The sequence below is a fragment of the Erpetoichthys calabaricus genome, chromosome 4 (genome assembly GCF_900747795.2).
Source record: "Erpetoichthys calabaricus chromosome 4, fErpCal1.3, whole genome shotgun sequence".
Classification (NCBI taxonomy): domain Eukaryota; kingdom Metazoa; phylum Chordata; class Cladistia; order Polypteriformes; family Polypteridae; genus Erpetoichthys; species Erpetoichthys calabaricus.
In genome coordinates, this window is record NC_041397.2 from 298,805,668 (window position 1) to 298,831,084 (window position 25,417).

Consider the following 25,417-nt stretch of genomic DNA (forward strand, 5'->3'; position numbering starts at 1 on the left):
ATTCTTTCCTTTTGATTTTAACCATGTATGTAGTGTGAGATATGCCCGGACACCACCAGACTGAGACCACATCTTTATAAAAAGCACACGTTTTATTAATACAGTCTCGCACAGCACACAGTGCTCCCAGCACCAATCACCCCTAATACAGGCCTTTCTCTCCCTGTCCATGGGCCACCTTTTCCTCTCTCCACGGGAGCTTCATTCTGCTCCCACTCCCGCCTCTAGCTCCCAGACAGTAGGAAGGTGGCCCCTTTTATGTTCACCCAGATGTGCTCCAGGTGCTTAATGATGCTTTTCCAGAAGCACTCCGGGTGTCCCTGGAAGGCTCTTCTTCCATCTTCCCGGGTGTGGCCGAAGTGAATGTCTCTTGGGCTCCATGAGGCTTGGGGCGCCCCCTGGTGGAGGCCACAGGCCCCAACAGAGCTTGAGCCTCCTTGCTCATCTCCCGTGGTCCTCTCCAGATCCAGGGAGGGTGCCCCCTCGTGGCCCGGAAGACGTAAACGCCACCTCCCGGTCCTTCCAGGCGTCCCGGCTGGGACTGTCCCCCAGCCTCCTGTTACAGTAGGCTGCCTGTGTTACTCTCCATATGTTTTTCAGGTGGTCCCCCAAGAGGTGAGGCAAACTACCAATCACCACCAGGAACTGAACTCTGCTCTGTAAAGCTGGAGAGTCTCCCACAGTTCCTGGTGGTTCATTTCAAATGCACTTAGGAGTTTTGGTGAGTTACTGTGTTTTTCTTCTGTGTTTTGTAATTTCTTAATATTTTGACTTTACTTTTAATACTGTACTTTAATAAACATAAATACATAGATAAATAAATATATATACTCACACACTATGGTCTGAACACACAACAGAATGACTAAAAATATATATAAATAAGTAAATAATTAAGGCTAATATGTTTGGTAATAGCAAAGAAAATATGCAGCTGTTGTCTTTCAGTTTACGTTTGGTTTATTTAAAGCATCTAAAAGCAGCCTGAGTTGTTTAAAGTGAGCTTCAGACAAACAGAGACACCAGTCATGTGACACAGCCTACAAGGTACTGCATACCATTTTTCCGATATCAACATCTCAGACCAGATTAGAGGAGAACATGAGACCACTCTGCTTCATTCTCATGTGTGCTGGCAGCAGTTGTAAGTATCATCTTTTTCTTATTTTGCCAGAATATATTTGTTTTGAAACTAATGTTGAACTTTAGCCTAACTCCATTAAGGATTTTACTGGCATGAATTTGTCTGTTGGAGTGGAAATGTAGAAAAAGAAATTATTGGACAACTAAAGAAGTTTTCTTTAATTATTATTTATTTTTTAAAACTCCACAGGTTACACTCCATAGGCATAATTATATCATGTATATCATAAAAAAAGAATGAATGTGAGAAATGGCTAAAATAATTAGATTTCTTTTAAAAGAATTGAATATATATTAGTTAAAAGTGGGACAGCATTAACCCACATTGCTAAAGCAAAAAAAGTAAAAATTCTATAGCATTGTTTAAAAATGTATTTATTTGTTGCTGTATTTTTAAGGTAATGTTTTTCCATGAGATTGATATAAAATACAAATCTGCTCAAGCCTGCATGCTGCACAAGACTATCAGTAACCGTTCAGCTAATTCTACATTTTCTGACCGACCACTTAGTTTGTTGTTGTCTGTAAACCTAACAAGAATGTTATTTTTATTCCATTCTAGATCACTAATTTATATTAAAAATAATTTAATACAACAGTACAATTAAAATTTATTTAACTTTTGCTTTATTTTAAGTTAATCCTTTTCCATGAGATTAATATTAAACACAAATCTGCTCAAGCCTGCATGCTGTCCAAGACCCTCAGTAACCTAGTAGTAGCTAATTCTACATGATCTGCCCACTCACCTAGTTTGGTGTCGTATATATAAACTTAGCTGGAATGTTATTTCTATTCTTATCCAGATCATTAATTTATATTAAAATATAAGTTTATTCTACAGTATAATTAAAATGTATTTAACTTTTAATGTATTTTAAGCCAACACTTATCCATACGATTAATATTAAACACAAATCTGCTCAAGCCTGCATGCTGTCTAAGACCCTAAGTAACCTTTCTGCTAATTCTTCATTAATTGCCCACTCACTTAGTTTGGTGTCGTATATATAAACTTAGCAGGAATGTTATTTATATTCTTATCCAGATGATTAATTTATATTAAAAATATAAGTTAATTCTACATTATTATTTCAAAACCTTTTGCTGTGTTTTAAACTAAGAAATTACAGTTAACCTTTTTCCTTAATTTAATATTTATAGTATGCATCTAGATAAAAGTTAAGCCAAACTTTATTTTTCCTTTTTAATGCACAGCTGCTTGTAGATTTTTTGTAATTTTCTTTAATTTTGGATCAAGCAGTTTATATAATAAATGAGTAAAATGAGGTTGTAAGTTCAAATCCCACTACTGACACCATGGTGTGACCCTGTGTAAGTCATGTGACCTGCCTGCAAAACTAAAAGTAATGTAACTAATTGTATCATAAATGTTTTGAAGTGCCTTGGATAAAGGCACCAGTCAAATAAATAAATATAAATATTAAATATGAACTGTTGTACTAATGTCACACTGGCAGTGGAGGTTATGTCTATTTTAGCATACTGTAATTATATTTCACAGTTATCATTTTATTTTCTAGGGGTGTTTACTGCAAACATCATTACACAGTCTCAGCTTTCAGTTACAGCCCAGCTTGGTGACTCTGTGACCCTGCAGGGCTTCATAAGCCATTCTCCACACAATAACTATATTTGGTTCAAGCAAACATTTGGGAAAGCTCCACAATACGTATTGTCATCCAAAGCTGATTCAAATGACAGTATATTTTATAATGAATTTCAAAAAAGCAATCGCTTTCAAATCCAGAAAACAAAAAACTCATTCAATCTGTCGATCTCAAGACTGGAGCCATCAGATATGGGAACGTACTACTGCGGAGTAGTGCGGCGCAGTGATGTTCTCTTCGGTAATGGGACTGAGTTGTGTCTTTCCGGTAAGTACATTTCACCAGTGAACTGAAGTGCAAGTTTAGAATCTGCCATTTTTTATTGTATATCCATGTTTGCAAATTTTTAGTTGTGTTTTCTCACATATAATGTGAGAAGCACCGGTTCCAATAGTCATGTATGTGTGTCTGTCTATCGGTCCACATGAAACTATGCTGCACACTTATTCTTTGTGAAAATTGGTCAAGGCAGTTCATCTTTTGAGGAGATATCAGATCATAGTAAACAAAGTTTTGAAAATGTAAAATCTCGCTTTAAGAATTTGAAAAGCATTGGTAGAACTGAGAACTCGTCGGTCTTAAAATGGAGGAATGTTCTGTGCAACTTCAACTATAAACTAGTCCACTGTTTCAATTTTTCTTTGACAGCAGTTACATCAGCTTTTGCATTTGGATATTTTCTTCTTTTACTCATCTGACATCAACTCGGATCCCAGTTATCCAAAACTCCGCCGAGGGCACAGGCAAGCTGCTTGTAGAGAAACACATCCATGACAAACACTATCTACGAGGGACGTTCAAAAAGATTCCTCACTTTTTTTAACTCTATTTATCAGTTTTCTATACAGTCACCTTGATTTTCAATGCAATTTTCACAGCGTCGTACCAACCTTTTAATGCCCCATTACTACTCTTCCCGCCTTCACTGTTTCCAACAAAAATATAAAAGTGCAGAAACTTTTTGAACGTCCCTCGTATCTGGAAATGAATGGAAGAGGAAAGAAATTCTGTAAGTGTTGCTCAGTAGGCACAGAGTAACCTAACATGTCCTCAGTATTTTACGTTACAGTATAAACTACTGCTGAATTACCTGCTCATTTATTATTGCAAAGAGCAGACATTATCAGCTGTAACTAAGAGGTATTTGAAATAATTAATCACAAGGGAAGGTGCAGCTCCACTAAATGATATGAAAATAACATGGGGTTAGAAAAGGAACTGCAGTTTATATACGGGCTGAAGGTCTGGAGTTTCTTCTATGGAGTGATATTGATTGTAAATTTATATTAGTGTTATTCATTTTCTTTTTATAGTTATCTTTCCTTTGGTAATTTTACCTTATTGTTGATGTACTGCTAGTTGGCATTTAGTTCATTTAACTGGGTGATGTGGTACTGCTACTAAGGTTGGGAAAGAGGAGATTTACTGCACTAAATACGTGTTGGTCGTTATTGGGGTTTTTGTGTTTTTGGGATACCTTTTGTTATTTACTAAAAATAAAAAAAAAACACTACAATTAGTCACACACCTGTCAATCAATGACATTTTCACACATCACTTGAATTGGACTCTCCTGTCTGTGAAAGCTATTGAGCTAAGACAAGTCTGTTTGTGCTCCAGTGTTAACTAGATGACATTGGAAAGTGCTTTTAAAAAGCAAGGATTTAATAACGTCTACAAACACATAATTGCATTCTATTATTGCTGTTATTTTTGACTAAGACTCATTATTACAGAAATATTTAGGATCTCATTTTGAGAATCTGTCTTAAAACGGAGGAATGATCTGTGCGACTACAACTATAAACTAGATTACTGTTTTTCAATTTTTTTATGACAGCAAAAGTGTGATAACTACCTCTGGGATGAAGTAACCTAAAAATGTGAAATGCTTCAAGTTTCATATCAGTTAACTTTAGTCACCAAACTCACGTGTCTTTAACATGATCCTTGCTGTGTGCACTTTGCTTACCATAATCCAGAGTTAGAAAGGTGTAAAACAAATGGATAAATGGATGGGTGTGGGCTGAATATCTTAGCGATACTGTAGAATTTCACCTCAGTTTGCTACTATACACATAAGAGAGCTCCCACTTCCATTCACTTGCATATTAAGGTAAATACTTAAATAAAATTATTAGGGTATAAAGTACATGTCCAAGTCAAAAATGGTATTTCCACATCCCCTTATTTGGCTTTGCTAATTATGACGCTGGAACGACTGATGAATTTTGGCTCCATATAAATTTGAAAAGCACAAAACTGTTTATGTATTATTTTTACAAGACAGTCACTTAATTTTATTCCCATTTTTCTAATCAATTATTTAGGTAGTTTTGTCAAACATGGTGCTTCTAAACAAAAACATTAACATAAACAGAATATTTCTTCTTTACCTTTGCAAGTAGAACATTAGAACATCAGAACATCAGAACAATTGTGATGATAACGGGCCATTCTGCCCAACAGGCTTCCCAATCCTATTCACCAAAATAATATCAAGTCAAAATTTAAAGGTTGTTAAAACAAAAGAACATAAGAAATTTTGACAAACCATTCAGTCTATCAGGCGCATTTGTTTAGTTAATAGCTAAGCTGTCCCGATATCTCATCCAGATTCTTCTTAAAGGTTGTCAAAAACTCATTCGGTAAGGAGTTGCTTCCTTGCTTCAGTCCTAAAAGCACTTCCCCTTAGTTTCTACTGGTGTCCTCATTTACGTGATTCACCATTAAGTTGAAAGAATTCTGCTGGCTCTACTTTAGAAAAACCTTTTGAGAATTTTGAATACTGTAAAATCTTGAAAATAATGTGCATTCATGTATAGTGCAGATTCTGATTTAGCCCAAAATTTTCAGGTAAAAAAAGAATATAATACATACCCTTAACTTTTCAAGATTTTTAGGGTGGATGTTGGCTATTGTTGATAGAAGGGGTGAGGGTGATAATCAGCTGTAAATGTTGACAAAACTCACTGTTATGGTAAAGGTAGACTCTCTTTACTTGGAGGAATGTTAGAATCATTGACTTGTAACGTCTAATCACTGCCTGTGCATGAGTAGCGAAGAGCAAACAATGGCAAACGTGGCAATGGCAAAAATATAATCGGGTGAGAGAGTGACATGAATGCACCAAGCAAAATACACAGTGGATGACTTTTTGCATACAGTATATTTTATTATTTTGAATTGGACCCTGACTTGTTGGATCCCAGTTTTGGTGCAAGTCTGAAGACCAAGATTAAAGACGAAAGAGAGGTACTGGCATCAGCTGATTGGTCCCCAACTAATCATGGTGATGAACACGTTCATGTAGCTGATGTGCCTACGGCAATGTTCACATGGGGGGACCTCCACTCATAATGACAAGAAGTACAAACCAGATTGCATCGCACGGTGGCCTTCCGCCACCACTGCCCCCGCCCAGCTTTTGCCCTTGTAGTCAGAGATGTCAAACAGGCAGCTAGAGTGGCCACATATCCAGCAATGGACATTTTATGCTGATTTATGTGTGTTGTGTTTTCAGAAAACAGCCCAGTACTGCAGACAGCTAAAATGTGGCAACAGTGCACTGCATGCAGCAACAGATGTTTTATGTTAATTTAAGTGAGAAACAACTGCATTAAAATTGTCTTAGGTATAATGTGCCCCCTAATTTTTAGCGAACTAAAATGAGAGAAAAATTGCATACATTATATGCAATATTTTACGGTACCTGAATTAGGTCCCCAAGCAGTCTACTGTGTTCTAGGCTGAACAAGCTGTCAGAGAAGAACATGTCGTAAAGTCCTGAGATTCACTTGGTTGCTCTCCTCTGAGTAGCTTCAACTGCTGCTACGTCTTCCTTGTAACGTGGTGACCAGAACTGCACACAATACTCCAGGTGCAGTCTCACTAGTGTGTTACACAGTCTGAGTATAACATCCCTCAATTTAAACTCATACACTACACCGCACTATTTGATCACTTATTTAGTCTGTCTATGGCTCATTGCATGAAGCAAAACTGTTTAACATTCGTGCAAAATCATGTTCTTGTAGCAATGTGTATTTTAAAGTAGCAGCTGGGATCCACTGTATTAATTCCTTTCATAATTTAAATATTTTGATCACGCCACATCTTCATCTCCGTTTGCTTAAATTGATTAGGTTTGGCTCCTTCAGTCTCTCCTCATAGTTGAAATTTCTCATTTTTCACCCACACTTTTCTATCAAGTAGATGGTTCCAGAAACGTTTGTCACTGGCTCAACCTTACTAGAACAATACCATCACCTAACTGTAAGGTCAGTTTTGGTATATATGGAGAATACCACAGAAGGCTTTGAATCCACTGCCCAGTCAGCATATTAGCATTTCTCACCATTTGCTTGAATATTCAATTATGTTAAAGCTGAAGAGCAAATGTCAGCCTCACCCTGTCCAGGTTTTATCACTTTTATAAGGGATATTGCACATATGCTTTGGATATATTGATAGCTATGTAAAAGACCAAAACATACCAAGTCTGAATATTTAGTATATTGTGTAATTTTTGCAAGTATCTGACTAAGAAATCAGGAGTGGTCTCCATTAGACTTTCTCGCATACTCAGATATGGGGATGGATATTTGAAGAGTATTTTTATATCATGTCCATTAAGGAACCATCAACAACAAATTAAATCAAATTAATAATATATTGAGCAATTATTTTAAAAGTAAAGTTGAATAAATTGGACTCTGCAGCTGAATGAATAAAAAAGTACCACTTCCAGTTAGCCGGGAATATCTCAAAAGCTGACAAAAATCTATGTTTTGTACCTAATACTTGTATGCAAAATTTGGTTGACCTAAGTGAAAGTGTAATCAAGTTATCATATTTATATACACACACACAGACACCCAAACATAATTCCAAAAACGGTATTTTCTGACTCAGGGTGCTCTAAAAACATTGAGATCCATCAAAATCTCGAAACTGAATTTTTGGATGATTACAATACTTTCCCTATGACAATGTAAATTGGACTCAGGGAGGTCTAAAACAACAAAATTCATCAAAATCTTGAGGTCAAATTTTTAAATACTTTGTATACGAGAAAATAAAAATGACCAACCCAGCCTCCATTTTGGAACTGGTCCCAAGCCCGGATAAATGGAAAGGGTTGGTGTCAGGAAAGGCATCATGTCATAAAAATCAGGTAGAAACCTATAAACATCAAACCCACATAGAAGTGGGAGAAGATAACAAGAAGATGGTGGAAATCAGACTAAAAAGAAACATTGCTTCTAGAATTTATCATGATGGATATAGAACATGTTGAAAATATGTACTTCAATTACACCACTTTTACCTTTTTTTGTTATAAACCATCTATATATATAAAATCCCTATGTGCATCCAGGCGTCCGTGTGTGGGTCTTCTGGTGAAGTGCGCATGCGTGGGGCACGGTGCGATGCGCGATATTACTGTCAGAAAAAGTTAGAGGCGTTTTACAGAAATACAAACCAGTATTACTGCGAGAGGAAATTAAAGGTACACAATACAGTGACGCATATTACAGCCACATACAAGCCAGTATTACTGTCAGAGGAGATTAAAGGCATATTACCGACGCGCACGCCTGTATTACCGCCAGAGAAATTTAAAGGTATATTACGGACGTAAGGACGTATATTTCGGATGTACAAGCCAGAGGACGTACAAGACGGTATCCTTCAATAATGGCGCGCACAAAAAGGCGAGCCTCAAAAGGACGACCTCAATTTGGCACAGCGAATAAAGGCGCGCGTAAATAAAGATCTGCACCTGTTGCTCTTCACATATTCCAGAGCCATTTGAACTAAATTATCTACGCGCCTTTATTGAATAGAGCCGTACAAGACAGTATTACTGTCATAGAAAATTAAAGACACACAATACACGGCGGCAGCCCACGAAGAACGGTCAGCTGAGTAAGTAAACATCAACAAAACAAAGGCTGAAAGAAAGAAAAATACGACCAACAAAAAGAATGAGGTCAAAGTCCCTTGCCATTTAATATAGACTGTTCCTACTAATGTTTATGCACTACTCTTCTAGTGCCCGTTATTGTAACAGGCTAAATGACTAGTTTTATATAAAACTGTAGTTGTGAATAAAACTTCTTTCCATTCACTGTAATTGCTGACATGTAGCATAGATCTTCATATTAAAACTTGGTAAAGAGCTGTCCCTTGAAAAAATGAAATACATGTAAGGTATATTTTTAATAAATATATTTCTACCTAAATGAATATAAAGTGTATGTATATTTAAAATATGTTACAAAATAATTTAAAGGTAACTATATGAGAATATCTTGTTGTATACTAAGATGTATTATAAAATATGTTATTGCCATTTTTGTATATGGCAATACATTTTCCAAAAATATAAATATATTTATCTTAATATATTTTAAAATGCTAGGAATAATGTGCTGTATGATATATTTTAGGAAGTATTACCATATATCCTTAAATACCCAGTAAATGCTTGTTATAATATACTGCGCCATATAGTTTTTTAGATTATACATTTCAAGACAGATAATTTTCTATTTTGTGTATTGCACTATATTTTAAAAACATAATTACCTGAATTTGAAAAGTCACCTAAAAGATAGCTCATATTCAGATATATTACGGATAAAATCACACTGTGACACATCACAAATTATAAAGATTATTTACCTAGTAAAAGTAAGTTTTAAGGTTGTGAATTGAAGCCAACCTACTGTATGTCTGCTGAGAAAACGAACAGCTTGAACGACTTCAAAGAAGTTAAATGGAGTTCAAAATAATTTTGAATCTTTGGGATGACTATACTTAGCCTTTTCCAAGTAAAAACATAAGCCATGAATTAGGTGCCATGGGTCTGGACACACAAAGTATTACATGCAAGAAATATGCTTCTTACTATACATTAAAGGAAATATATGTTTCATTGTATTTTAGATATAACCTTACGTATGCTATATATATATGTATACAGTATATAAATATAAACTCCAACGACTGACTGTCTGTATGTCTGTCCGCTTTTCACGAGAGAACTACTTAGGATTTAGCTCAAGTTTTTTTCTATAATTTGCTGGAACATTCCGGTTGATTTTGCGACTTCTCTCATTGTGCTAAGTATCATAGTTCGCTTGCGGTAACGATTTATTTGCGCAAATCTGAGAGAGATGCAGCAGGCTGAGGGGAGGGGGTCAGGACTCTCCTCACTCAAGCGCCAGCTAAGATAGCAAATGAGAAAGGTACTTAACGGATTTAGATTGGTTTTTTTTTCTTCTATAATTTGCTTGAACATTCCAGTTGATTTTGCGACTTCTCTCATCATGCTAAGAATCATAGTGTGCTTGCAGGAGCGATTTAGTCGTGCTAATCCGAGACAGAGTTTGCAGGCTGAGAGGAGAAGGAAGCGTTACGTCAGGAGTGGGGAGCAGTTTAGGGCCCTCCTCACTATCCTGTGTCACTACTACTACTACTAAATATATATTGTAATGTATGGGTCACAGACTTGCCCAAGAGAAAAGAAGGTGCGTCTAGATTTAAAAAAAAAAAAAGATCAGTTTTATCTTAGTCATCTTATCCAAACGGGAGCTGTCTCTTCAGTACTCTCAGAAACCCCAGTATGCACGCCATGACACTGTTATCATCCTGCTGTTGCTCCCTTCTCAGATCAAAAGTGTAGACAGACTTCATGCACAAGTGAATAAACAGCAAGTGAACACACAGCCAGGTGAGTGGCCGGTTTTAAACTGTTCCCCACATCAACAATCAGATGACAGACGTGTTATGCAACGAGCCTCTGAACTTGCAGTTGCACCAGCAGCGAACAAGAAATTCCTGCCTGCGTTAACAGAGTTTTGGTGCACAGCACAGTTGAGGGGTTGTCTAGGTCTTAAAAGTCTCACTATAAATATATTGAAAGGTGTTTCTTTGGTTTATTACAATATTCATTTTTGTAAGGGGTATGCTTTTAATGTTTTTTTGTTTGTTTGTTTGTTTTGTTTTTGAGGTGAAGGAAAGCATATTTTTTTCCAAAAATGTAGCATTGAATTTCTGCTCTATACGTATAAAACAGGCAGTGATTCAACAATGTCTTTGTGGAGTTCATCCTCTATAATAACTGGACAAGGCGCTGCCTGTGGGTGCAATAATTTACCCATTGTAAATTGACATTTTTGTGTTTTCCAACAGTCAAAAACAAAAGACAACAACATGTTTTTCGTGACAAGTGTGCTAACCATCTGACACTATCTCAACAGATGCACCTTTGGTAAAGGTTTTTCAGCCGCCTGTTTTGACACCAGTCCAGTATGGCGACAGTGTGACTGTGAAATGCATCATAACTGGAGTTAGGTACAGAGATCACCATCATGTTTACTGGTTTTGGAAGACCAAGGAAGGAACCCATCAAAGTCTTAAAACCTCATCTGAAAATATAATTCAATGTAATAACAGCTCTGAAGAATGTGTCTACAGCCTACAAAAGCAGAATTTCAGCTCTTGGGATGTAGGAACTTACTATTGTGCCTTAACAATGTGTGGGCAAATCTTCCTAGGCAACGGAGCAGAACTAAATCCTTCAGGTTAGTCACTTACTACAAAAAGAAAAAATAATATAGATAGATAGATAGATAGATAGATAGATAGATAGATAGATAGATAGATAGATAGATAGATAGATAGATAGATAGATAGATAGATAGATAGATACTTTATTAATCCCAAGGGGAAATTCACAAAATTCATAAAATGTTATGAACATTATATACTGTATATAACAATGTATATAAAAACTGAATATCTGTTGGATGCGTTTGTATAATATTGTATATACAGCACAGTCATACTAGTCGCACCTTCACTTGCAGTGTACGGCCAGGTGGACTTCTAAACAAATATAAGTGAGGAGGGATTCCCTCTGTCTTGCGCTGATGTTCTTTGCTATCCTGGTTCACTTTAAATCTCACATACGGTAGTCAGCTTTGACATGATGCTAAATGTCTATGCATAAAATTAGTATGTAGTGTATAAAACAAGACCAACAATCACTACATCAATATAACATTTTATTGGAAAGCTATTTTTTACAAACAAATTGTGAATGTGTTCTTCAAATAACTATGGATGATGGTACAATCCAAGCAAAGTGAACAAATTAATAAAAAGAGAACCGTAAGGATTAGAATAGGTTAAATCACAAGAACAACACATATATAGTGTTTTTTTAGTAACAGTAACATCATAAGTAATTTTACCGAGCTGATCGTTCGGAAACTCAATCTGATCTGCTTAACTAATAGTTTTGGTATCCATAATTGTCATCGAGAGAGTAGTTAAAAGCTGTCAAGGTTTCCCTTTCAGTTCCATGACTTGGTGGTGTCTTTCAGATTATAATAATCTCACAGTTAATGACGAGTGAAATAATTTGAATTCACACTGAAATTCAGGCTTTTTCTTCGTCAAATAAAATACGTTTTGCTTCCAGCACAATTTTTACCATTTCCACAAGAAGAACGTCTTTTTAATTCAAAGTAATGGTGTGTTTTGTTGTGGAAAATATGCAGCATATCGTATGTTTAAAAATATACTGCACTGTACCGCAGAGATGTGAATGAGAGACATAACGAGAGAGTTGATTTTACCGATGCGGTATGTACTATACGCATTACACAGCCACAGAGAAGAACACAAATAAACAGGGAAATATGAATGAGGCTTTAACTCCCAAAAAACCTTTACATCCACCAAAAACTCTTTCAAAAGTTTCACATTTCACAACTGTGAAATCACCTGCAAAACAAATTTTAGTGACATTTTCGTGAAATTATTTGTAAATTGAAACACTCCTGTTTCACTCATTACTACTCATGGTTTTTATGCTTTCTATTTTAAATACACTTCCATTTAAATTCTTCTGGTGAGCGACAATATGCCATTCAGGATTTTATTAAAATGATTCTTCTGGATCAACCTTGTTATTTTTTTTTTTGGCGGATCGGACTGGTGAGCTGTGTTGTGCTGAATTGGTGTTCTCAACTTTGAAGACCTGGGTTACCCATAAAGCCTTTTCTAACGGAGGATCAAAATTAAATAAATAAATTATTGGGAATGTATGTATATTCTTTAATGTTTTATGGTTTCTGTTAATTGTGAATTTTTATCTTATTTTTTATGCTATTTCTGTTGATTTTGTTTATTGTTTTGTGCCCTACCCCTCCGTAACCTATTGTCTATGGGGGAGGAGAGAAGGCTTTAGAATCAACAAAAATCTCCAGTTTTTGACAGATCTCAACATTTTAGGGTCCCCTGATACCGAGAACAAAAATATCCTGATGACGGGCGTGTATCTGTCTGTGTGTGTGTGTCTGTGTGTTACAGTTTCTTGAGGACAGTCTATAGGTGAAACAGATGGACGGAAAAATACCAAACTCGAAAATTAAGCCTATTATGAGTTGATGATGCGCTGATTAGTTTTTGAGCCTGATCATGCAAGAGAAAGAGGCGCTCTAGAAGAACCCTCAAATACCATAATTCTGCAATTAATTATGAATTCTTCTCATAAATTGCTATTGTAATGACCTATTGTATGATCAGAAAGATCAACATCTGAGTGGTAAATAATTACTGAAATGTTATAGAATAGTTCTGGTAACTTGGTTCCTTGGGCGCAAATCCTATTGACGCTTACTGGTTAATTGTGTGCTGTCTCTTTAAGATTATACATGCTCCCTGTGCTTTGTGGGTGATCTCCCAAGAGGCGGGGCCACCATGATGTCATAGCTGCTGAATTCTCCTTCTGGCTTTATATTTGAGCGAGAGGCAGAATTCAGCAGCCAATCATTTGCGTCTATGGATTATAGTCTAGATTTCATTTGGAGGCTTTGTTTATTAGCATTGCCTTTCAGGCAACTTGTTTTTTGTCTCTTTGTCTCATTGTCTCTGTGGCACCTTATTTTTCATTTTTCTATTTTTTGTTAATAAGCACTTCTTTTTAAAAAGATCCTGTTGAGGCCCTTATGTTCACAAGCCGAGGTTTATGGTGAACCTCCTACTTCTGGGGCTTTTTGATATATTTTTAGGATTGTTACATTTCTTGGAAAAGCTTTAATCCCCTTTGGGCCTGCAATACCTGAGGCAGGCTAATGGAGCTGAGATTTAGCCACATTGGGTTGAGGCCTTACACAATGTTTGGAACTCCACAACATTAATATGCAAACAAATAAAAGAATTGTGAAATGTCACAACAATATATAATAACATGAAATGTGAGTATTAATAATTAAACATGTCACAAAATGTTTTTATTGCTTATTTATTTACTTACTTAAATATTATTTCTTCATTTACTTGAAATAAACCCTGAAATGTAAACTCATCAAAGCTGAGTGGATGGACTCTAGCAAGTACTGTTTTTTGATTGGTGAAACGTCGGTAAAGCGGACATACACTTTCAAGCATCAAGGCCCACACTTACAGTAGACACTTCAGATCCAAACTCCTCATAAGGAATTTGGAGTCTCTTGAAATTAAGTAGCTGCTTCACACACTCATTCTGGGTAACATTTTCTTGTACTCATATCTGACACATGTAGTCCCAAGTTTGAGCAAATTAAGCAAAGGGCATATGTCCACTCTGCTGACATCTCACCAATCAAAAAACAGCACTTGCTAGAGCCAACTATGAATAGAGGACCATGGCGCAGTGGCATTTTTACTTAAATAATCAAGTCCCAAGAGCGTGTGGGCTCATATTGGACTACAGGTGGTTGCATGACGGTGCTTGGCTGACTGGGCACTCACGTTCAAATGCAAGTGGATCAGTCAAGTTCTTCATTTGTGCCTAGGAGTTAGAGGAGGGTCACGTCTGCACCCAATTGGGCAGATAAAAAGGGAGCCCACACAGCAGAAGGGACAAAAAAAACAGCAAAAGAAGGGAGGGAGAATAAAAGAGGTAAAGGAGAGAATGAAAAAAGAAAGAAGGAGTGAGAGACAGAAGATGGAGAGCCTATGTTAAAGATGGATGGAGGCAGATGGTTGTGATTGAGCCTATAGCCAAGCAGCCTAGGGCTGAGGAGGTATCGCTCCTACTGAACTATGCCGGGGAGCAGGTGTGGCCGGTTATTTGTAGATAGATTGCACCTGTCGATTGGACGTCTCCTGGTGCTGAGGGATCCTTAAAGGGTAATGTTCGCTTTTAGAGGGAAGAATTGGGGGCTCGTGCTTTAAAGGAAGAAAAGGATTGTCTTTGGTATTTGGTCTTTGGTAAACGTCATTTATAGATTATGGATTTGTACCGTTTTAACCTCCACAAAGATTTCACTGTTTTTATGGATTGTTTATTTATAAGACGATTTTGGATGTATTTGAACACTATTTATTTTGATTGATTTTAATAAAACCACTGAGCACCTTTGCAGCTACCCCTTGGTGTAAGTGTGTGTCCTCATTGGCCTGGCTTATCTCGGACTATCAATGGTTACGGGGTGAATGGCTCCCAGGATGCAACAGGGAAGGTGGAGCTGATCCGGACTGTCACACCCACCCTCTTAGCTTTGAAAAAGAAATTTGACAGTTTTCATTTCAGGGCTATTTCATGCTTTTTTTGTGTGTGCATCACTAAAATAAATAAATGAGTAAAGATGTAGGGAAGAAAAATATACATTCTGTGACACATTTTAAGTGTTCCTACTCACATTTCTTATTATTATTTATTTTCACATTTTACAGTACTTAGATTTATTTATTTATTTACTGTGGTGGGCTGGCACCCTGCCCAGGATTTGTTTCCTGCCTTGCGCCATGTGTTGGCTGGGATTGGCTCCAGCAGATTCCCGTGACCCCGTAGTTAGGATATAGCGGGTTAGATAATGGATGGATGGATGGATTTATTTATTTAATGTTGTGCAAAATATTCCTCCATATTCTCAATTGTAAAGTATTTTAATTCTCTTCTCAAGTTTTAAATGTATTTAAGTGTATTTTTTGACTATAGCAAAAAAAGAAAGGGAAGGCTTGTAAAAGGTAAAGTGGTCCTACTGCCTTTTAAGTTGTTGAGTTGACAGCACTACAAAAAGTTAATATTTATGTATTTTCTTTTTAGGGCAAAATCGCACTGTCCTTGGTGTACTATGTGGAGGCAGCGCACTGCTGGTGGTTTTACTTATTTTATGTGCAGTCAAAAAAATGCGACAAAGGTGTCCATGTGCAAGTAAGTCATTAGTAAATGTGTGAAACTGTTAGGGTTCTACTGTTAAGTAACAATTTTTTTGGTATTCTACCATTCAGCATGTTTCTTGAATGCACTAAACTTTACACGTTTAAATAGTAAATCCTAGGAGTTTTCCTAATTTCCTAATTTGGATAGAAACAGAGAAACACATTATTGGTGTTAAACTGATTTTTAAGATTAAAAATTTTAATTTAAAAATTAAAATCCAACATTCAAAGAAATAACATGCAAAACTGAAGGACTACACTGTTATGAATAAACAGTATTTTTGCAGGGAATTGTGCAAATAGTCGATATAATTGGCATTGTCCATAAATGTGATGACAATTACTAATTTAATAAGTGAAAAAATGTAAAATATACAATGAATTAAAAGAAATATACACAGAATCTCACAGAAATATGCACAGCAGTTTAGAAGATCTGAGACCATATATGTATTTTCATTTTTGAGTTCATGAAAAGCGTCCTCCTCATATTAATTTTGTACAATATGCTACATCTTAAAATAATCTGTTTCATTTTCATCATCATTATTATCATCATCTTCATCTGTTTATCCCTGCATAGTTAATGATATGTGCAGCTTTAATAACAATGACAAAAAACAGGAGCCAACCCTGCCTGAAATGCGACTTCCTTGCTTACTACAAGGATACGTCAAGAATTATCCACACTTTCATGATAGTTTTGTTGGGGCAAGATAAGCGGTTTCCAGTGCACCAAAAAAAAAGTGTGGAAAAGTGTGTCTGTGGTCACAATGGTAAAGTTTCCACATGTGCGTGGGGAAAACTATACAGTGTGGCATATGAACAGGACCGGGGGAAGGAGCATATCCTGGAGCGCTAGGTGGCAGCCCCCCATGGGTTGCAGCAGTGTCTCGGACTCCGCAGAGCTCCATGGGAGTTGGAGTTTAGTCTAGCCCTGTTGGGTTCCATGGGCACCACCAGGGGGTGCTGCTGCTGCTGGTTTCTTTTATAAGGCACCCAGAAGTGCTCCAGGTGCTCATTGACCATCTTCTGGTAACACTTTTTGTGTGTGATGGAAGTGCTGCCACCAAGGGCTCAGCAACAGCTACAGCACCCCACTCTGCTGTTGCTAAACTACAAACACAGCACCCCGAGGTGCTTGTGCTAATCTCTGGAGATTTTAACCATGTGATGCTGGACAAAACATTACCTGCCTTCTCCCAGTATGTGGATTGTAACACCGGGGGAAATAGGACTATTGATCTGCTGTATGCAAACGTTAAAGACGCATACAGTGCCACGCCTCTGCTTGCGCTTGGGAAAGCAGATCATAACCTGGTTCTGCTTCAGCCTCACTACAAACCAAGAGTGAGGGAGCTACCTACAACCACACTCTCATTCAGGAAGTGGTCCCCGGAGGCAGAGAAGGCTCTGAGAGACTGCTTTGGAACTACAGACTGGGATATCCTGCAGGGATCACATAGTGAGAACATTGAAGAGGTTGTTGACTGCACTACTGACTACATTAACTTCTGTATGGACATTGTAATTCCAGTAAGAACAGTACGCTGCTATGCTTACAACAAGCCATGGATTACAAGTGACAGACATCAAGGGCCTTTTGAACCAGAAGAAAAGGGCTTTTAAAGGCGGTGATCAGCATGAGCTCAAGCGTGTGCAGAAGGAACTCAGAGTCCAGCTCAGGACGGCGAAGGAGCAGTACAGGAGAAAGCTGGAGTAAAAGTTGCAGAATAACAGAATGAAGGAAGTGTGGAATGGGATGAAGATCATCACTGGCTGCAACTCGAAGTGAGGTGCCCCTATCAAGAGAGACAGGAAGAAAGCAAACCTGATGAACAACTTTTTTAGCAGGTTTGATCACCCTAACCCACTCTCACCTCAGAGTACTGCACCCTCCACCCATCCTTCTGCTGATACCAGCATAGGAGAGAGTTTTCCTCCACCCACAATTACAGCATCCCAGGTAAGCAGAGAGCTGAGGAGACTTCGTGCCAGCAAAGCAGTGGGTCCAGATGGAGTATCGCCATGACTACTGAAAGCCTGTGCGTTGGAGCTGGGGAGTCCTCTACAGCGCATCTTCAACCTGAGCCTGGAACAGGGGAGAGTCCCGAGGCTTTGGAAAACATCTTACATCACCCCAGTCCCAAAGGTATCACGTCCTAGTGAGCTGAACGACTTCCAGCCTGTCGACCTGACGTCACATGTGATGAAGACCATGGAGCGGCTGCTGAGCAGGCTCCTGTCAATCATGGAGGATCCACTGCATCCACTGAACAGTATCATCTCCAGACAGAGGAGCAGCTTCAGCGACAGACTGAGGAGATCGTTCCTCCCCCACACTATGCGACTCTTCAATTCCACTCAGGGGGGAAAATGTCAACATTATACAAAGTTATTGACTGTTATACCTGCCTCGCACTCTCCACTTTACATTTTTTTAACTTGCACTGCATTTTTATCACTCTTTAATTAATGTTGTTTTTATCAGGATGCTGCTGCTGGAGTATGTGAATTTCCCCTTGGGGATTAATAAAGTATCTATCTATCTATCTATCTATCTATCTATCTATCTATCTATCTATCTATCTATCTATCTATCTATCTATCTATCTATCTATCTATCTATATTAGTGTCAAGTAAAGCCATGAAGAATGTATATATGTATATCATTTTTGATGTCTATTTTGGGTGTTTTACTGATTTCAAGCTAACCCTTTTTATTTTTTCTTTTATAAATAATGTGGATTAAGTATAACAACTCCTGATTAATAAAGACGTATATCTATGGTGGGGGTCAATAATATGCCTTGCCTCAAACATGTCCCTCTATGAACTTTTAGAAGGTGAGTGTTATGTGAGACCATCACTGTTGATGAAGTCTGGCCCTGCTTAACTGCCAACACTGAAGGTCCTGTTCTGTCCCAATCAGAAATCGACTCCTGATGAGAAACAGGACTATAGAAATTAAACCATGGTAATGAACCTAGCAAGGAAAACAAGAGACAAAAAATGGATATTCACAAATAAAAAACACTTTGAGCACTTCCCCAAAACACCAAACACTGATATCCACAAAAAAAACAGAAATATATAAATAAGAACCTGTTTCTTATACAATTCTAAAAAAACCATTAATGTAAACTACACTCACTGCTTTGTTTGGAAATCACACAAGCTAGCAAAGAGAAGGTAACAAGTGAAGAATGGGGTGAAATATGACTGCAAAAGCGAACAGGACTGTCCTAATTAAATTAACTTATTTCTCACCAGTCTCTTCATCTATCTTCATATGCTGGAATCCCACAATATAACATTATTCTGATTTAATGGTCACAGCAGACACGCACTAAATCTCTCCTTCCTTTTCTAATTTAAATTGAGATTTTTTATTGCAACTCCAGAGAATTACAGAAGTCTCACTGGCTCAGAAGACTTCACTGATTATTTGATCTGCAAATCTTTATATCTCACATGTTAGACTTTATAAAACACAGTTTGGACAGAAAAGTGAAGGCAAAGACATAAATAATAAAATGTGTAATAGTGCTAGATAGTCATGTTGCATACAATAATAAATAAAATAAAGAAGAGCCTTGAGCCTTTGTTACAGTTTATCTGAAATTCAAACATGGCCCATAGGTGGAGCCCTGTGTGCTTTCTTCAAAGCATCACAGCAGACTAAAGAAATCTATCAGAAAGCTTCCCTTTTTTTAGTTAGGTTTATTTACATAACACATTTTACTATATTTGAATTATTACCCATGACCTTTCTATAAAAATTCCAGAAGAATTAACCAGTATGTAAAGTCCCAAAGTAGTTCAACATCTTAAAAATGCTGGCTATAAGAAATATCCTCATATGTACGTTGTCATCAGAGATCAAAACACCAAATAAAATGTTATCTATGATCTCATTTCTCTAATCTAAAATGTGCTAGAAACAAATGAAATCAGGATATCCTATCTTAACAGTCAAACAGTTTCAAGCACAGAACCCATCACTCAACTAATCACATTTTAACCATAGTAGGGCTTAATGTTGAATACATAATTACTGTACACTCTACATGAATGTTTGTCTCATTATCTTTATTAGTTTTATAACTGACCAGGCTCAGTTTTTAATTTATAATTGCTAGGCCTGTCCATTTCAGTAAATAAAGTTCTATCTGTCTATCTATTAAAAAATCCAAATTTCTGGGAACATTATCTATCTATCTGCGGTGGGTTGGCACCTTGCCCAGGATTGGTTCCTGCCTTGTGCCCTGTGTTGGCTGGGATTGGCTCCAGCAGACCCCCGTGACCCTGTGTTCGGATTCAGCGGGTTGGACAATGGATGGATGGATTATCTATCTATCTATTGTATAGTGTCTATCTATCTATCTATCTATCTATCTATCTATCTATCTATCTATCTATCTATCTATCTATCTATCTATCTATCTATCTATCTATCTATCTATCTATCTATTGTGTGTATAACAATGAAACAGTGTTTCTTCTTCCTTCTCTCACCCTCTCTCCACTGCACTACTACTCCTCCAGTCGAGTGCTGCCCATCTCCACTCCCACCTCTGACTCCGCTGGACAAGGCAGAGCAGTCCCTTTTCCTAGGCCCCTCTGAGTACTTCTGGTGCCAGGGGTTTGTCCGTTGGTAGCACTTCCGGATCATATAGCAGTCCCAAATAGTAGGGAGTGTATCTCCCTGCAGTGCCCTCTTGTGGCACCCCCAGACTCCAGCAGGGATGCATTACTAGACTACAATTCCCAGCATTCCCTGCTGGTGTCCAAACGGGCACCGTTATCCATGGCTGCTGCCATCTAGCATCCTAGGGGTTTAAATGGCCCCCAGAGATGGTCGTTTCCTTTATTACCCTTTTATCCTGGCCAGGAAAGGTACTGCAAGTATAACCATTTGGGACACCCATCCATCCACCTGAGGCCACCGTTCAGGTAAGGAACCTTTCCCTCTCTCTCTCGGTTGGGACACCTGTCATTCCACCTGGGCCTCCCTATTCGGGTAAGGATTCTTTACCTCTCTTAGCCGAGATGCCTGTTCGTTCCATATGGTAGTTACACAATCTAATGCATAGTGCTTAGCTATAGTATCTACCTATCTATTGTGAACAGGTTTATCATTTGGGGTACCACCCTTGTATCTCGTTTAAATGGCACAAACTAAAGTAACATACGGTACAAATCAAAGAACTGGTTTCTGTCAGTAACAATGAGTAAACAGGGTTGGAATGACTAGAGAGAAACCTGTCTTATCTCTCTCTCTTCCTCAAATAGGGAGACAACATCAGTCCTGCTGGGAGTTTATATATTTTTGAGCCCAAAAGGGTGTGACTTGGGACGTCTGTGGGAGTGTGGTCATGCGTCAACTGGCTGTGATCTATCTATCTATCTATCTATCTATCTATCTATCTATCTATCTATCTATCTATCTATCTATCTATCTATCTATCTATCTATCTATCTATCTATCTATCTATCTATCTATCTATCTATCTATCTATTCACATAAGCTGAATGCTGTTTAGTTCCTGTCACTAAGCGTTTTCATAGATTAATTCTCCATGCATCTACCTATAATTTAGTATTTAAATAAAGATTGCCAGTGACAAAAAAATTGCCAGAGGTATGTATGTGTATAGTCAACTGGGACAAGGCAATTGCTAGGTAATGGCGTGAGGGGGTTTAGCAGCGTCTACTGAGTTCTCCTAGGGATAAAACACAGTAATGTGCTCAATGGTGCATTTTACAGTGTCTTTGTGTAGCACATATACAGCATGTGACATTTTTAAAAATGTACTGCACTGCTCCACAAGGATATCTTTGTGATATGAATGAGAGGCATAATCAAGAATTAATTTTGCTGCTGTGGTATGGATTACATACTTTCCATGGCAGAAGAAAGGATGAGGTGAACACTGGAGTGTGAATGGGACTTCAGAGAGCAGTGTACCTTGATTTCCAACCAAAAGATACTTTTAAAATCCAAAAAAACTCTTTAGTGAGCGTTGCATTTCCCATTTTGGCTGTTTCACTCATCCATATCAGTGAGCCGTTATGAAGACTAAAAATAATGCAGTATCTTGTTGAAGGCTGTTTTAATAATACCAGGCGTATGTGGACTTACAGCTGATCATTTTACTATTTTTTAGCTGTTTCTGATATTATATTGTGGATTTACAGTATTTGATTGTAGAAGGTAAGTGGGTTTGCCAAATGGAATTTTGTATTGTTCACATTTTTGTTCCTTGTAGATGACCTCCAATCAATGCCCAGCATTTTGATTAGGTTTTTTATTTGTCCAAAAAGACAGTCATGAAAGTAGAAGAGGAGCTTGGGAAAACATTCCTCAAGAACTACTTCCTAAATTTAGAGCCTCTGGTTTTTGATGTCACAGTCTTGTAGAGTGGTACTGTGGCTCCTCAAAGTATACATGGCCAGATCTTGACACACCGTAGTCATCTTTCAGCTACATTCAAGCTTGTCTTATGTTTTGAACTTCAGCTGTATGTCACAGTCCATCAGCTTGTTAGTCAACAGAAATTGAACGACAGTAATGCAAACTTCACCAGGTGACTGTCTATCATGGAAAACACGTATGGGACGATGCTGTTATCTCCCTTTACATCAAAAGCCTACAACCAAAAAATACACCTGATCAGCTGGAAAGATGTCTTTTGAGAGTTAAAACATGTTCTGTCCGTGTAATGGTTCCATTTCTCAACAGCCCATACCACTTCTAAACATACAGTACCTTGTGCAGACCTTTTGAAGTTTCGACAATTCTCTTTTTACTAACCTTATGTTGGATCACCATGTTGCCCAATTAGTTTGGACTTAATAGGTGGGGAACAGATCTGCCTGTGCATTTGTTAGACTTGCCTTTCCTTGGTCAAGTGTATCATGTCAATGTAATTTCCATATCTTTGGAAATTCCCTTTTTCTTCAGATGCAAGTTGCTGTAAGTCCATAATGTCAGTAAAATGAGGAATACATTTCTGATACCACGACATCAATCCAATCTTGGGTCAGAGGGCTTGATGTAGTTTTAAATGGAGTTAGATTTGTCTTGTCCAATGAAAATGCCTGGAGATGTTGTTTGGTGCAAGTAGAGGAGACAATGACATTATTTATCCTTCCTTTCTCTCCAGTTACAGGCCTATCTCTAATCTCCCTTTTTTGGCTAAGGTGATGGAACGCGTGGTTGCTACACAACTCCATGCTTTTCTTCTAGGCAATACACTCTATGGGCCTTTTCAGTCTGGCTTTCGTACACAGCACAGCATTAAGACAGCTCTTCTCCGTATAGTCAATGATCTTCTCTGGTCTGCAGATTGCGGTTCACTTAATATTCTCCTCCTTCTTGACTTAAGTGCAGCATTTGACACTGTTAACCATGAAATCCTCCTGTCATGTCTCTCTGCTGTAGGCATCTCTGGCTTAGCCCTTCAATGGCTCACATTATATCTTTCTAATAGGCAACAGTTTATCACACTCGGCCTATATAAATCCTCCACCTCACCTGTGTTGCATGGTGTCCCTCAGGGTTCAGTCCTTGGGCCATTACTTTTTCTACTTTATATCCTTCCTTTCTGTATATACAGTTATACCTTAGTACAGACTCCCCTACAGATTCACCTCCCAGCACACTCACTGAATGAATCACTGATCTTAAGCTATGGGTGGAAAATAACTTTCTCAAACTTAATGCCAATAAAACTGAAGTGTTACTGGTAGGTCCAAAATTCCAACTTTCTAAGGCATCCAACTTCTCTGTTTCTGTTGATGGTCCACTTGTCAAACCTGCTCCTGTTGTCAGAAATCTTGGTGTTTTGTTTGATTCATCATTTAACTTTGAGCTACACATTAGGTCTCTTTCCAAAATTTCATTCTATCATCTCTGTAACATTGCCCGCCTCCATCCATTTCTGTCCTTGTCTGATGCTCAAACTCTGGTTCATTGTTTCATAATGTCTCGTATTGATTACTGTAATTCCCTCTTCATTGGCCTCCCTGCAAAATCTATACAGAAGCTACAGTATATTCAGAACTCCGCAGCGAGAGTACTCACCCACACAAAGCGTTTTGCTCACATCTCCCCTGTTATCTCCCAGCTTCATTGGTTGCTGGTTCCATCAAAGATTAAATTCAGGATTCTGCTTCTCACCTTCAAAGCCCTACATAACCTTGCCCTCCTCTAACTTACTCAGCTAGTAGCTCCTTACACTCATTGTCACTCTCTCAGGTTCTCAAGCAGTAATCTCCTTACTGTCCCACGCACCAGACTCTCCACTTTGGGAGGCAGGTCCTTCAGTACTATAGCCCCTCATCTCTGGAACTCTCTTCCTTAGTCTCTCCGAGATTGCTTCTCTTTCTGCACCTTTAAATCTCAACTGAAAACTTTCCTTTTCTATGAACTTTTGTCATCTGTGTAATTTTTTTTTTACTCTGTATCTAAAGCAACCTTGGGTTTGTGAAAGGCACTCAATAAATGTGACTTATTATTATTATGATTTCTTTAGACATAGCAGGATTTTCTCAACAACCTAAAAAATGACTTGCACGTTTTGGCCACTGAAATGTTGCAGTAGCATTTTTCAGCTCACATGGCATGATTTAGAACGGAACTAAATGTTTGACAGTCATCACACCCCTCTTCTACACATTATCATCTCTCAAACTTCAACACTCCATTTCAGTACTCAGCTGTAATACCTTGTGTACTTAAGAAGTTAGGTAGGCATCATCATTGGCATTTAAGCCTCAGTATTTAACATACAATCTACTGAATATATGCCATTGTGGCTAACAACCAAAAATACATGGCCTTATTATCAAATCCTCAACCGTCTGCTCAGCATGCACGTTTATGGTGATTCTTATGTGTTTTGTTTCCAGGTAAAGTCAATCAGAATGCTGCCCAACCTACCCTGTACCATACAAGTGATGATGGAATAAGCTCTCAGGTAAATAAAGATACCACTGTGAAATATTTTATTTAAATATGACCGCTGTGGGGTGCTAAACAAACTAAGAGACAAGAGCACTTAATAGAGTTTTCAATCAAGACTGAAAAATAATAATAATAATCATACATAAGAAATAAGAAATAATGATCATACTGAGAATGTTTATATGCAAACTCCCTAATTAAACAGGATGAGTCTTCCACTGTTTTAAAGTAACTACTACACCAGAGGTCTCAAACTCTGGTCCTGGAGGTTCCCAGTGGCTGCAGGTTTTCATTCTAACCCTTTTCTTAATTAGTGAACTGTGTTTGCTCCTAATTAGCTTATTTTGAGTTAATTTTATTTGAGTTGCTCTTGAAGACTCAGGCCCCTGAATTGTTTCCTTTTCCTTAATTAACAGCCTAATAATAATGAGATATAAAATGAAC

The 25,417-nt window shown here is 37.8% G+C and overlaps 1 protein-coding gene across 1 annotated transcript in view; it reads left to right on the forward strand.

Annotated features, from left to right (window-relative positions):
- The first annotated feature begins 1,031 nt into the window (after positions 1-1,031).
- Positions 1,032-25,417, forward strand: part of LOC114651265 (uncharacterized) — a 72,022-nt gene continuing 47,636 nt past the window's right edge. Inside the window, exons 1-4 of the mRNA XM_051926675.1 lie at positions 1,032-1,144; positions 2,688-3,041; positions 11,045-11,368; positions 15,886-15,993. Coding sequence (XP_051782635.1) covers positions 1,102-1,144; positions 2,688-3,041; positions 11,045-11,368; positions 15,886-15,993 — 829 coding nt within the window. The 5' untranslated portion in view covers positions 1,032-1,101. The remainder of the gene's footprint in view (positions 1,145-2,687; positions 3,042-11,044; positions 11,369-15,885; positions 15,994-25,417) is intronic.